The 12,523-nt window shown below is 45.3% G+C and overlaps 1 protein-coding gene across 2 annotated transcripts in view; it reads left to right on the forward strand.

The window, feature by feature from the left end:
- Positions 1 to 12,523, forward strand: part of GEMIN5 (gem nuclear organelle associated protein 5) — a 1,331,385-nt gene that overhangs the window by 795,250 nt on the left and 523,612 nt on the right. For both annotated transcript variants that reach the window (XM_069653955.1, XM_069653956.1), the window contains exon 16: positions 1,455 to 1,626. In XM_069653955.1, the coding sequence (XP_069510056.1) occupies positions 1,455 to 1,626 (172 nt within the window). The remainder of the gene's footprint in view (positions 1 to 1,454; positions 1,627 to 12,523) is intronic.

Consider the following 12,523-nt stretch of genomic DNA (forward strand, 5'->3'; position numbering starts at 1 on the left):
TCTCCTAAAGGCTCCCCGTTGCCTAAGAGATATTACTTAACAACTGCTCACCCATTTTATAATATGATATCCTCTAACTTCTCACCACCTTTCAGTCATTTATTGCTCTCTTGAGTATGTCAGTTCATGCAGTGACCCTATCATTGGCCCTTTTTCCCTTAGGTGATTACGCTTCACTGGACCCCGACCGGGTCCCCACACCTTAACTCTAACCTTCCTTGTCTTCCAGTATACAGAGATTGATTCCCTAAGCAAAGAGAGTTGGAAGAATTCCTGATGAATCACCAATGATTCACTATCCGAGAGAGGCGTTTTATGTCCCCGCCACACGCCCTTGCCATACTCCATTCAACCTCCCTCATGCATCCGAAAGTAACAACTTTCCCTCCTTAATCAGAGTCTCCTCCCCTCATTGATTTTCTCCTAACTGGTCCCCTTTTGCTCCAGCTGGGCACCGCCACACACCACGTCTGGCCACGGATCCCCTATTCTTTCAAGGAGCTCTCTGCACCTACTCACTGTACGGGTGCGCCTTTCTAACCAAGTTCAATTGACTATATCACACACCACTCAAGGTGCTCGCTCAGCCACCTGATTCCCTTCTCCGATCACCAGCCCACTTCGGGTGTGGCCCGCTCACTGTCCTCCTTTGTTCGCGCACCTTCTCAAGGCACCATTCTGTCCCCTTCACTCCTCCTCCTCAAGCTTTTCCAGCCTCGAATGAAGTCCTGTCCCTCCACTTCACTAATCAATCCTGTTCAACCAGATCAAGGGCCTCTCCTCCCACCGCCATGCCCCAGCATGTGTTAACTGCGTCTTCCTCTCTCCTTATTCCTCATCGGGGGGCTGTTCGAATTTCCTCCATCACAACTTCTGCTCGTCCACTATTCCGGAGCCTGCAGCAGGGTACTATAACGCTTTCTTGTTGGCCCACAGGCCTGCTTTTGTTGGCCTCACCGGAGCTCAGGGAACACGTCTTTATACCCCGGGAGGCATCTTGGAATCCCAGTCCTTTGTTTTAATGAGAAGTAAAGGAATGAGGAAATGTGTGGAACAAACAGGCATCATTTTGAAGTCCTCATTCTTTTCCTACGGTTGTATTCTATTTCTGTAAGGCTTTTTTGTTTTTTTTAAATATTGATTAAAGAATAAAAAAATGTGGACGTATGCTTTTTGGCAGTTGACTGCAGATAGCCCTGCAGATGATGCAAAATTATTTCTGTTCGTTGCAGAATAATCACTCCCCCAAAGCCGTGTCCCACTCCAAGATGCTGATGCCTTTGCCTCTTTTTTTCTGGCAGCTTCACCTCTCGCTTTATCCCCTTCCTGCCATTCCTCTATGCTGTCTGTGGATTCAGCGGGCTCAGGGTTACTTGCATTGCTACAGTTTATAAGTCCTTACATAACCTCTTACATTGGGAATTTGAAGATTTTACTGTTTTACCCTACTACAGGTTTGGGACGTTCTGAAAGAGGAGCCCATTTGTAACTATAGAGGACATCGTGGACGGCTGCTGTGTGTCCAGTGGTCGCCAGTGGATCCGGACTCTGTGTGGAGTGGAGCTGATGATTTCTCTGTGCAGAAATGGCTCATTTCGAAGCAGGAGCACTCCAGGCCACCACGAGGTAAGTATGCACAGGTGAACATGCAAGGGCTGCCATGCCCAGAACCCATTTGTGTGGGGTTTGAAACCAAGGGTATTCAGCTGCTTCTTTTGTTTTCACTGTACACAACGTTCATTTTTTAAGGAATGTTTCCCTTGCATAGGTGTGCTGTGAGCCATTTCAATAATATTCATGATATCGTTGTCTGTGTCTTCAAAATTTGCATTTGTTTGCTGCATGCTAACCATCAAACTCTTCAACCAATTGTTTCTCTCTTTGGGTGCTTGGTCAAGGCTGGAATCTATGCAGCAAACAAATGCTAGTTCATCTCACTACATAAGGGGGAATAAAACAGGAAAGCGCTGGCAACATTTGTCCTGGGGGGCAAGTTTACATTTCTGGCCCATAGTGCAATGGCCCAAGCCTGGAGTGCAGTGGTCCCAATTCCAAAAACAAGTAATCTCAGTAACAACCTCTCCCCCCTCTCACACATTCTCAAGTGTATATAGAGTAGGCAAATATTGACATTACTTTCCTTTTAAGCAGAATATATTTCAGTTAGGTTTGTAGTTTCTTAGCAATCCAGACCACTGGAAATTCTCCGGTTTACAAACATGGTAACATTATTTCACCAAATAATATAATTGGTGAAATGGGAAAGCTGGGAGCCCAGTTTTCAGTGGTTGGCAACATGCTACATCTCCTCCCATCCCATATTTAGTTTCAGAAAAATGCAAAGAGGTGGTGAAGCTAGAGAATTCATTGGGCGATCAGAGCCATTGTAGATCCAGGGGGTCTGTGTTTACTCTTAGTGAAACATGAGCTTGCATGGCAAAATATGACCCATACCTGACTTCCATGCCTCCCCAACCCACAACACCTATTAACGTGCTCTCTGTGAACCCACCCCCCACAAAATAAATGGCCGGGAGAATAACTCGGGGGCAACGTGCTTCTCTTGTAAGTAAGACAGGGCAGAGCAACTTGGGTTTGAATCCCAGTACCACACTTAGAGACTTATTTCCGGTATTGAGCACGTTATAAAAAATCGTATACCCTCACTTGTCATCCTTTCTCCTCACCAGTATGCTTAACATAAATTGTTAACATTATAATTATTTATGAAGTAACACTATAGAGTATAAGCTATAATTATAATCTTAGATTGTATAATTGTGTGTACTTTCAATGCACTAAGTCAAATGATAAAGTAACCTGAAAAATATAAGCTAAGTAGTAACTGAAACATATGTTCATAAAGCAAGTATGTATTAGTCAGGAAAAAAGCAAGGGGGCCAAGCCAGTGCCACAATAGAGTGCAGTAGCATGCAAGCCAGACATAGATCTCCCCAACAGTCCACCTGCCGACCTACCATTCCAGATGTATACTTCTGTCTCATTTACCTGATTTCCCTTGCCCATCATCCACTGGTGTCCTTTCCCTGCAAGCCATTCTCAATTGCCCCCGTTTCTTACAATTAACTTTGTCCTCTTTTCCCTTCTGTTCCATCCTTTAACTATTAACTCAGTCCCATTCCCTTGCACATACCTCTTTGCCTTGCCCACATTACTCAGTCATTAATTCCTTGCCACGAATACCCTTTTTAATTCCCTATCACATCATGCCCATTGCTTTCCCCTCACCACCTTCTATTGCCCTGGTTTACAGTTTGACAGTAGATCACCTTGATTCGCAAGTCAGCCTCTGCCAGAGCTTCCAAGAAGCTGTGGCCGGGGTCTTGCTGGTAATAGTGGATATAGGATCTGCACTTGGATAATGCAGAGCAGAAGACGGTGAGGGGATGTGGCTTTTTTGTACTCCTTCTTGGAAAGTTGTTTGCATATTTCATCTTGAGGAATCAGAGAACTGCAAGGGGAATACGCCAAATTAGGTGGAGTGTGTGGCGTGTGTTTCAGTTTCTCTGACTGGATTAATATGTGGAGTGTGTTTGTGACAGTGCAAAGGATAGATGGAAGGATGTATCTGTGTTCATGTCACTTTGTATCTATATATCTGAATTGTATTTTGATTTGTATGTGTGTCTTTTGTTGGTCACATAAGAGAAGAGTGTGCTGCACAAGACAATGAAAAACAATCAACGTCTTGGTGTGGGGGGGGTCATTCAGAGGTGGGTGGTTACAGTAAAATTGTCAGTATTTGGCAAATACCGTTGATTTTGCTCTCCACCCAATTCAGGGTTTGATCAAATAACATTGGTGGTATTCCATGGGAATACTGCCAGTGGTATTTTAGGCAGACTTTTTGCAGAACAGCCACATATTTGTACCTCCACCTTCACGGTGGAAGTAAAAAATCCAAACGGGTCCCACATTTTTTAAAAACATTTCTCATTTATAACTTTATATTGTACAAGTGCCATAACTAGTAGTGACAATTTACACAACAATAAGTCATTCAAGTATTGGAACCAATATAATGCATATAGGATAAAAGAAAAAACGCGCAGCAATATAGTAAACCAGTTATTGCATAAAAAATTCTAAAATTTCCAAATTACAACCTAATCGAGCTCGGTGAATCCAACTTTACATGACATACATACACTAGACTAACAAAAAAAAACACCCCCGCCCCAGCATTCTGTTACACTGCAATCCATAGCATGACCTCTCATGACCATCGAACAGTTTGAGGCTAACCATGCAGTTCATTAAATGTTGACCAAATGTCATTGTATAAACGAGAATTTTCTTTATTTGTATCAGATTTTCTCATAATGAGAAAGGATAAGCAAATCATTTAGCCAAGTATCTAATTTAGGTGTTTTTTCTAGTTCTCCACAACTTTACAATTTGCTTATGAGCCAAAATAAGAGCACTGACAATCCAAAGTTCAGTACCAAAATTGATTCCCAAATAACGTTGTCCTAAGAATACTATTAATCTTCCTGGATTTCTTGGAATAGTAACATTAGCCACTAAATCTATTCTATTAAGCACATCCATCCAGAAGTCCTCGACCCTTGAGCAGTCCCCTAGGATATGTGTCAATGGGTCCTACATTCAATCTTTCTTTTTGCTATACAGAGCGTAAGCACAGGTGCTTCCCTGCAATAAAGTGAAACAGGTTTTTACAAAGTGCCATGTTGAGGTGGTAAAAAAGTGGACATCTCAGACTGGCCAACTCTCACCACCTTGCACATTTAATGTATAAAAGGCCTGAATATACCCTTTTGTGCAAATAAAAATCAACATTAAAGATATGAGCCACTACTATACATAATGCATTTCCCCCTTCAGATTGACGTTTAAAAAAAACGTTTTACTTTGGCGCCATCAGAGGTGGTATTTCTGAAATATCACAGGGATTCCAGGAATACCACCTCTGTTGGTGGTAAACGTTGAGTAGGGCAGATCTTCAGAAATACCATTGGCGGCGCAGGGAATTTTCTCCAGTGGTATTAAAACATCTACCCAACTCTGAATGAGCCACTTAGTTTATAGTCTGTTAATAATGAATGTTACCTTTTTTTATACATGTTTTTCAACTGTGTCCAAAAGGAAGTAGTACCACAAACAGTCCAACAGCCACTTATACAACCAATGTATATGCAACATCCCTGGGTGCTATTCGGGGTGCTATTAATTTTTTTTAATTTTTTTTATGACCACACTGGTGAACAAGAAATTCAGAAGAACATAAGTAAAGCATTCGTACAAAATCAAACCAAGGACAAACTCCAATAAGACATGCACCTTCCTTTGTAAGTAGGAGTCGTAATAAGCTGCAATGGTCTATGGGGAGCAGTGGTGCCAAAATTACCATTCAGTGTCACACAAGCTGTTATTTAAACTGAACGGTATGAACATGCCCCCGCAGCCTAAACTACTCTCTCCCTCACTCACTATGGAGGCGTATGTGTGGGGGCCACCCAGGCACATCTACACCATTACTGAAATCAAGAGCAATGTCTCGCCCAAAGTACACAGCATCTGAGCAGCCTTTGCAGCACTCCGTTCCTTTGTGGCAGGCTAGATTCTGAAGCATGTCGTCTTTTTCGATTATTTCTTTTACATTTTGGAGCTCTGGCCCATGGGGCAAAAGCCCAGCCGGTCTGGGGGACATGTGCCCCTTATGCCCCCCTTGCCAGTCCGCCCCTGAAATACAATATTGTGCAAGAGTAAAAAACACGTCTGAACCTAGCAAACTATTTGTACAAATCTAGTCATTACGTTTGGAATCGAACAGATCCCTTACTATCTTTAAAGTTATTCTATAAATGAAGCAAAGTTGATTGGTGGGCAGTGATACATAAGAATAGTTATGCTACCCTGTAGCAGTGAACAGTCTAGCTGTTATAACTAACTGTATAACCGCATTTGTGTATTTCCTCAGTTTATTTAAGTAAAGTCACTGATCAAACTTTTTATGGGCATGTTCAAGTTTGTGGTTCAAACAATCTTGCAATAAATGGGAGTACATCACTTAGGAAATTGAGATTGATCATTTATATTTTGCTTAATACCACACTCCTCCAGCTTCTAAGCATAGTAAGTAGCATCGAACACTAGTTTTACGGCATCATCTTGTTCCCAAGGCAAATGGGTTGCCCTTGGACTATCCTACTGAGATTTATTGAGCTCTGGTATTTTTGAAGCGCGAGCCAGTGAGGGAAGGTGTTGCAATTCTTTTTCAATATAACAGTCAAATAAGATTTCATTGAGTAATGGTCTATATTATCTAGAGCATAATATTGGCAGCATAAAAAAGTGTTTTTAATGATCTAGGCTTTGCATACATTTGTTAATGAGACCAAGGTCTTTACGGCTTCCATAAAGCCACTTTCCACATTTTAATGCTCATCTAAATTGCACAGTTGCTCTCTCTACTTGTATACATTTGTGTGGGGGAATCCTGTTTTTTGGTGTATTGATAAATCCCTTCACATTTACTGCCAGTGCCCTTTTCTCCATTATGCATGGACGTCTTGTTAAAAGTCCTTTTATGACATTAAACCTGCAGGCACTCTTTCTGTAGTGGCTTGGGCCTGATCACGAGTGGGGAGCATGTGTGGCATGTGATGCACTTGTGCCAAGCACCCCCACAAACCTTTTACAGCACTATAGGTAGATTTCTTTCCCAATCCCCTCCAGAAGACCTCACACGTGCCGAGAGGTTTGAGCGATACAACCGGACGCTAGCCTGAGGCCCATAAGACTACTTATACCAGCACTTGCTCCTTAGCTCTGCTACCGGTCTAGGCCTGAGGGGATACCTCTTTGTGAGAGGACAACTGGGGGTACTTACTCACAGGGCCAAAGGCCTACTGAGTCTCAAATACCAAAGGGCTCTGATCTAGACGCCAGTTTCCCTCATCCTTGAAGAACTATGTTACAGCAGCTGGCACAAAGGGTTGGTTACAGCATCACACTGAGGCTGAGTTGAGTTTGTCCTCGTACAGCTCTTCACCGTCTGAGGTGGTAGCAGGTCCTGGGGCACTATGGAACCTGGAAGCCCTGTTAGGCTGCCTCCCACTATTTCCAGGCAGGGTTTAGCACCTAGTGTGCAGTGGCCATTTGTTCAAACACCCCGAGCACTGTATGGCCGGTATCTTCCTCAGCTCCGAGATAGTCAGACTATTTGTCAGCTCCAGTACCTCAACCACACAGGGTTCTGGTCACAGGTATTTTAATTCACCGCCTGTTCTCTGATTTTGTCAGGAACAACTTCTGAGGCTCCTGAATCCACTGTGCTCACTTACTTTGTGTCTTGGTTCCTTCAGAGGAGGTGCAGGGGTCGCTGGTGCAGAGGTCACTTACGGCTTTGGGATTTAAGTCCATTGGTGAGACTGTTCCTGGCTCTGGACACCCTTGCATGATGAAGAAAGGAACAAAATGTTCCTCAATTCTTTGGAGGACCCCCCGGGCACAGTGCAGGCAGGAGACAGCGTTGACCACCATGTTCAAATGGCAGCAGACAACAGTTGTGGGGAAAACAAAGACGCTGGTACTACATGTTCCCTGTTAGTGCTGGAGAGCTGCAACTGCAGGGGAAGGCCTCCTGTTTCAAAAGTGAGGGTCTGCAGAGTCCCATGTTTGAAGTTGTGACGGTATCCCAGGCGGCAGCGTGTCAGTGCACAGGGTGGCCCTGGGACATTTCCGAAGGCTTCCAAGAACAGGATCCTCAGCCAAGTGTTAAAACTGGTTCTTCACACTGGTCCAGGAAGTTCAAGTCCTGACCTAAGGAGCCTGACGGATGTTCATGCTTTTCTTGATATAGGTGGTCTTTATTGACACAAGTGTTCCGGTATTGTTCCACTCAAGGTCTGTGAAAGCATGTAATGTCCGATAGGAAAAGGGAAACTACTGTGAAATACTGGCTGTTCCGGGAGGGTGGATTCCTTTATACTAAGACCCTAAGTCCTGAGCCTGATGCCCACCGAAAACTGGTGGTGCACCAGTTCACTGCCATTCTTGATTGTCTACTCACGGGGTGCCTCTGGCAAGTCGGTTCATAATGATGAAAATCATGGAGAGTTTGTCACCACACTTTTACTGGCCTCCTATTTCAGTCCAGGCAGATGATCACTGCAAATCCTGACTTGTCAGCTGTCTTGCAAATCACAAGAACAGATTAAAAGGCCCACTAGTTCAGCGATAAGTGGTGGGAGATTTAGCATTTGAGATCGTTGGGATTGCATTGCTGGTCCACTTGCCCCACCAACATCCTCTGGAGATGAGTTCATATTTGTGGTAGTTGACCACACACCCAGGCATCTGGAGGTCTTAATCCTGGATACTCTGCCGCTGTGATAGCATGGGCCCCATCAGAATATTCATGACAGTTTGTTTCCTCCAGGGGATTTTCAGACCTCAGTTCTGCCTTTTTCTTCATACATTAAAGCCATGTGGAGTAGCATAGGTGTTCCACCACCTACCTCCCGAAGTCTAGTGGAGCACTTAAACAATACTGTAAATAGCATAATGTGGCAGGATGGGGAATTAAAACAACCGCCGAGGAGAAAGTAGAATCTCCTGTTACCATGTCCCTTGCTTGCCAACTGAGAGGTGCAGCAGAAATGGGTGCACTCCAACCTTTTTTGAGCTCTGTTAGGCAGAAACATGTGCAGTTCCCTTAGGGACCACTGCAAAAGGCTTAAGACTACAGGTGCTGGCAGTAAACTCAATTGGTAGCAGTCTGTACTACCCAGATTTACCTGGTAGCTGTGGCTGAGCAGCCAGACTTCTCTCAAGAAGAGTTAGACAGTATATAGAGTATACAAGATAGGTACCAAAATATACAGTAGCACAAGCAAACACTGACCAGAGCTTGGGTATAAAAGTATATCATTATTTATTTAAAAACACACTTTGTAAAATACACTAACACTAATATGGCAAGCAAATTCCAACACAATCACTATTAATATATATACATCCCTTATTACTTATTGAAGAAGTCTTAGTTAAAACACCACTTATTTTCAGACAGAGGTGAGCGCTTAACCTAAGATGGCACTCCAATAAGTTAATTAAAAAGGGAGGGAAAAAGGCAGAATTAGGAACATACACAATACCAACACTTTAGGAGAACCAGAGCAAGTCGGAAAAGGCAGAATCTACTGAGGAGCAAGAAAGTCATAGGCCAGGCCCACTCTTGAAGAGAGCAAGGCGGAATGTGTCCAAGATCACACAGTTGAATAGTACTTTTAAAGAGTCGTTGCAAAGAGTTCAAAAAGGGTTGGCTCAAGTCAGGAAAAGTTAGTTAGTAGGTCCCAAGTCACCCCAGGATAGAAAGTCAAGGATTTACGGGACACCTTGAACAGTCTGTTGCAAGGGAGACCAGGCGGGACTCAGTACCTGAAATGGTGAGAAAGCTCCAGCGGGGGCAGTTGTTCCTGGCAGTGGGTGCAAGTCGGTGCTTCGTCCAGGGGAAGAGGAGATCTCGACGTGGAGGAAAGCTGTTGCACTGCCAGGGAAGAAACCAGCTGCAGTGTTTCCCGGTAAAAAGGTACTACCTTTTATTCGCGGTAGTGGTGAAGCGTGGCTATCCGGCCGCCGGGGTGCTTGGCACGGGCGATTCGACCACGAGATGATCCAGGAAGGCAAAAAAGAGAGCGAACTGGTTATCCCCACCAGCTCAGAGGAAGAAGACTCTCCGGGATGAAGATCTTCTGTCGTTGGAAAGTGGTGAGACGGTTCAGCAGGGCTCCACCGGTGGTGTCGTCGTTGCAGGTCGGCTCAGCTTCTCCCTCTTCGGATTCTTTGGTCCTGTGGCGACGTCTGAAGTTCCAGTCCCCAAAGCCCTGCTTTTATGCAGAAAACCCCCATTCATCAGTCCTAGCTGTCACTCAAACATGCTCAGTGGTGAGCCGGGCGGCTCACCACTGGGCCAATCACACAAGAGTGCGACTTGAGTTGCCGAAGCAACTCAGTCCAGCGTGCCTAAACCCCGTTCCCACACATCCTGTAGACCCAGACAGAGTGGCACCACTTTTGGAGGCTTCTGTGGAGAAGCCCGCCAAAAAGTGGAACAAAGGGCTCGACTTGGGTTGCAGAGGCGAACACAAACGCCATTTTAAAACCGAGTCCTGGCAAAAAAGACCCAACCGGGGAATAAATATTAAATAAATAACCCAGCGGTATCTTTAACATTGCACCAAAAAGTGGTGCGTTTAAAATGAATGGGAAAATCCCATAGGAAATATTCCGGTGGAATATTTCGCGTGATAACCACTGCCACCAGCCAGAAACTCGACGAGGGGGGACTGCACAGTGCCCCCTCGAAAAACAGACCCAGGGGCAATCTAATTACCCCTACCAGTACTTCCACAATATGATGGTTTGTACCGGTTCTGTTCCCAATTTAAGACTAGTAAAGTCAATGGTGACTTTACATGCCCTGGGAGACGGTAGTCAGTCCCAGGGTATGGAGTCTGTTTGGGGGTCACTATGACACCCCTGTGTTACTGCACTGAGGGTGCTGTGTAACACACTTAACAAAAATACATGAAACCCTATGGAGTAAAAGACCCCATAGCCCATTAAACACATTACAAAGTCAAAGGATATCTCAAATCATGTCTAAGAGTGGGGGAAAAAGAGTCTCACTCTTAGCAGGAGAAAAAAATAAACCCCAAAAATCCAGCTAGGTTTGGGAAATTAGCCTTCACATAGAATTCTCCCTAACAAGCTCCTTGTCTGAAACCCTGTGAGGTCCCTGGCAGCTTAGTTAAGAGGTATGTAAAGAAAACCCTCAGGGCCATTCCCGTGGTGGTATACATGCATTTCGTCGAATGATTTTACATAGTGGGACTTTTCATCGCCAACCCTTTCATCGGCAAAAACGTTTTTTTATTTTTACCTTTTTAATGGGGGGGGGTGTTTGGTGCGGTTATTTAAGTAAAGGGGGGTTTGGGGGGGCAATGGCCCCCCATAAAAAAATTTAAAAAAGGAGATTTTGGCGATGAAAGGGTGGCAATGAAAAGTCCCACGATGTAAAATCATTCGGCGAAATAACGTAGAACCCCCCCCTGGTGTGGTGGACTATGTGTTGTGCCTCCAGAAACGGATGACTCCACTCATGAGTAGGGTAAATGACACCTGGTCGATTCCGGCTTTGGTCAAGTGATGAGCCAGCCCCTAGTCTGTTATCGCAACAAAAGAGGTGATGGCTGGAAGGTTTAGAATATACCTCTGGCATTGCTCTGGGTAACCCACCAGACAATCGTTTTTTTCCCTGCCAAGCCATTACAGAAAGGGGCAAGACCATGTGCTAATCTGGCTTGTTCACATCCCTTCTGCTTGAGAGCACAAGCAACCCCAGACATGTTCCATCCGCATTGGACGTCGTCACAGAGTTATGACTTGAGTCTCTAGGCCCAGCAGGCATGGGACTCACATCTTGGCATACCCGACCCAATCTGACCTAAAATTGTAAGGACTAAGAAAAAGGGGATCGCTAGCAGATTGCCTTAACCAAACAAGCCAGGGATAAAACACAGTTTCTATCCATGAGGACATATACCAATGATGGGTAATGCCTTTTGGTTTGACAAATGCACCTAAAACTTCAAATGCTTGAGGCCCTCACTGGGCTGGATTACTCTGCCGTCTATCCTGATGACACAGCTATCTTTTGCTCAAGCTGGGAAGAGCATTTTATGCAGGGCAGATGGAAGGGCAAGATAACTATCATGGCATCCGAGTGCTAGGTAAGACCGATCTCTGTGGTTGCACTTGGTCACTGGGAAGGTGGGAGAACGGTATAGCCGTACTCTTACGTCGAGTCCCCTTTCCTCCATACTGTATGGGCGTCTCTTCCAAGGGGCGGGATACGGAACCTTTTTCACCAGAAAAAAACGTTCTTCCCCTGTAAATTTAGAGGCGCGCAGGGTGTGGCCCAGGGAGCATGCGCGGCCCTGATTCCACTCTCCGGCGCCAGACCCCTTTTCCAAGTCAACGGGAACGGGCCAAATTCGCCAGCGCTCCTGGGTTTGGCTTCGGCCTTGTAATTCCACGCGCGGATGCTTCTTCTTTGTCTTTTTTTTGTCTTATCTATCATCCAGGTACTCGGTCCTCAGGCGTCGCGGTCCTCCCCGGCGCATGTAGACTTCTACAGGGTTCAGCAGGTGTCCATCCTGCAACAGGCTCTTCCCAACTTCAGAACCCCTCGCCCTCTGCCTACGTTGCCTTGGCCCAGACCACTGTTGGCAATCGTGTTCGGCGTGTGACTTGCTGTCCTCGAAGGCGCTGAAGAACAGACTAGCCAGGTGGAGGGAGCTCTTCCAGAGGTCTCCTCCAGAGGATCTCAAGAACTTTGTGAAGCATCGAACCAGGCCCATGGTAGGGCCAAAATTTTCCAGCGCAAGGGAGACTCCTTCCCAAGGACTCTCCCGCGTGGGAGGGACCGGCCATGTCCTTCTACCGACACGTGCACCAAAGCTGCTACAGCTAC

The sequence above is a fragment of the Ambystoma mexicanum genome, chromosome 3q (genome assembly GCF_040938575.1).
Source record: "Ambystoma mexicanum isolate Mex_15411 chromosome 3q, UKY_AmexF1_1, whole genome shotgun sequence".
Taxonomy (NCBI): Eukaryota; Metazoa; Chordata; class Amphibia; order Caudata; family Ambystomatidae; genus Ambystoma; species Ambystoma mexicanum.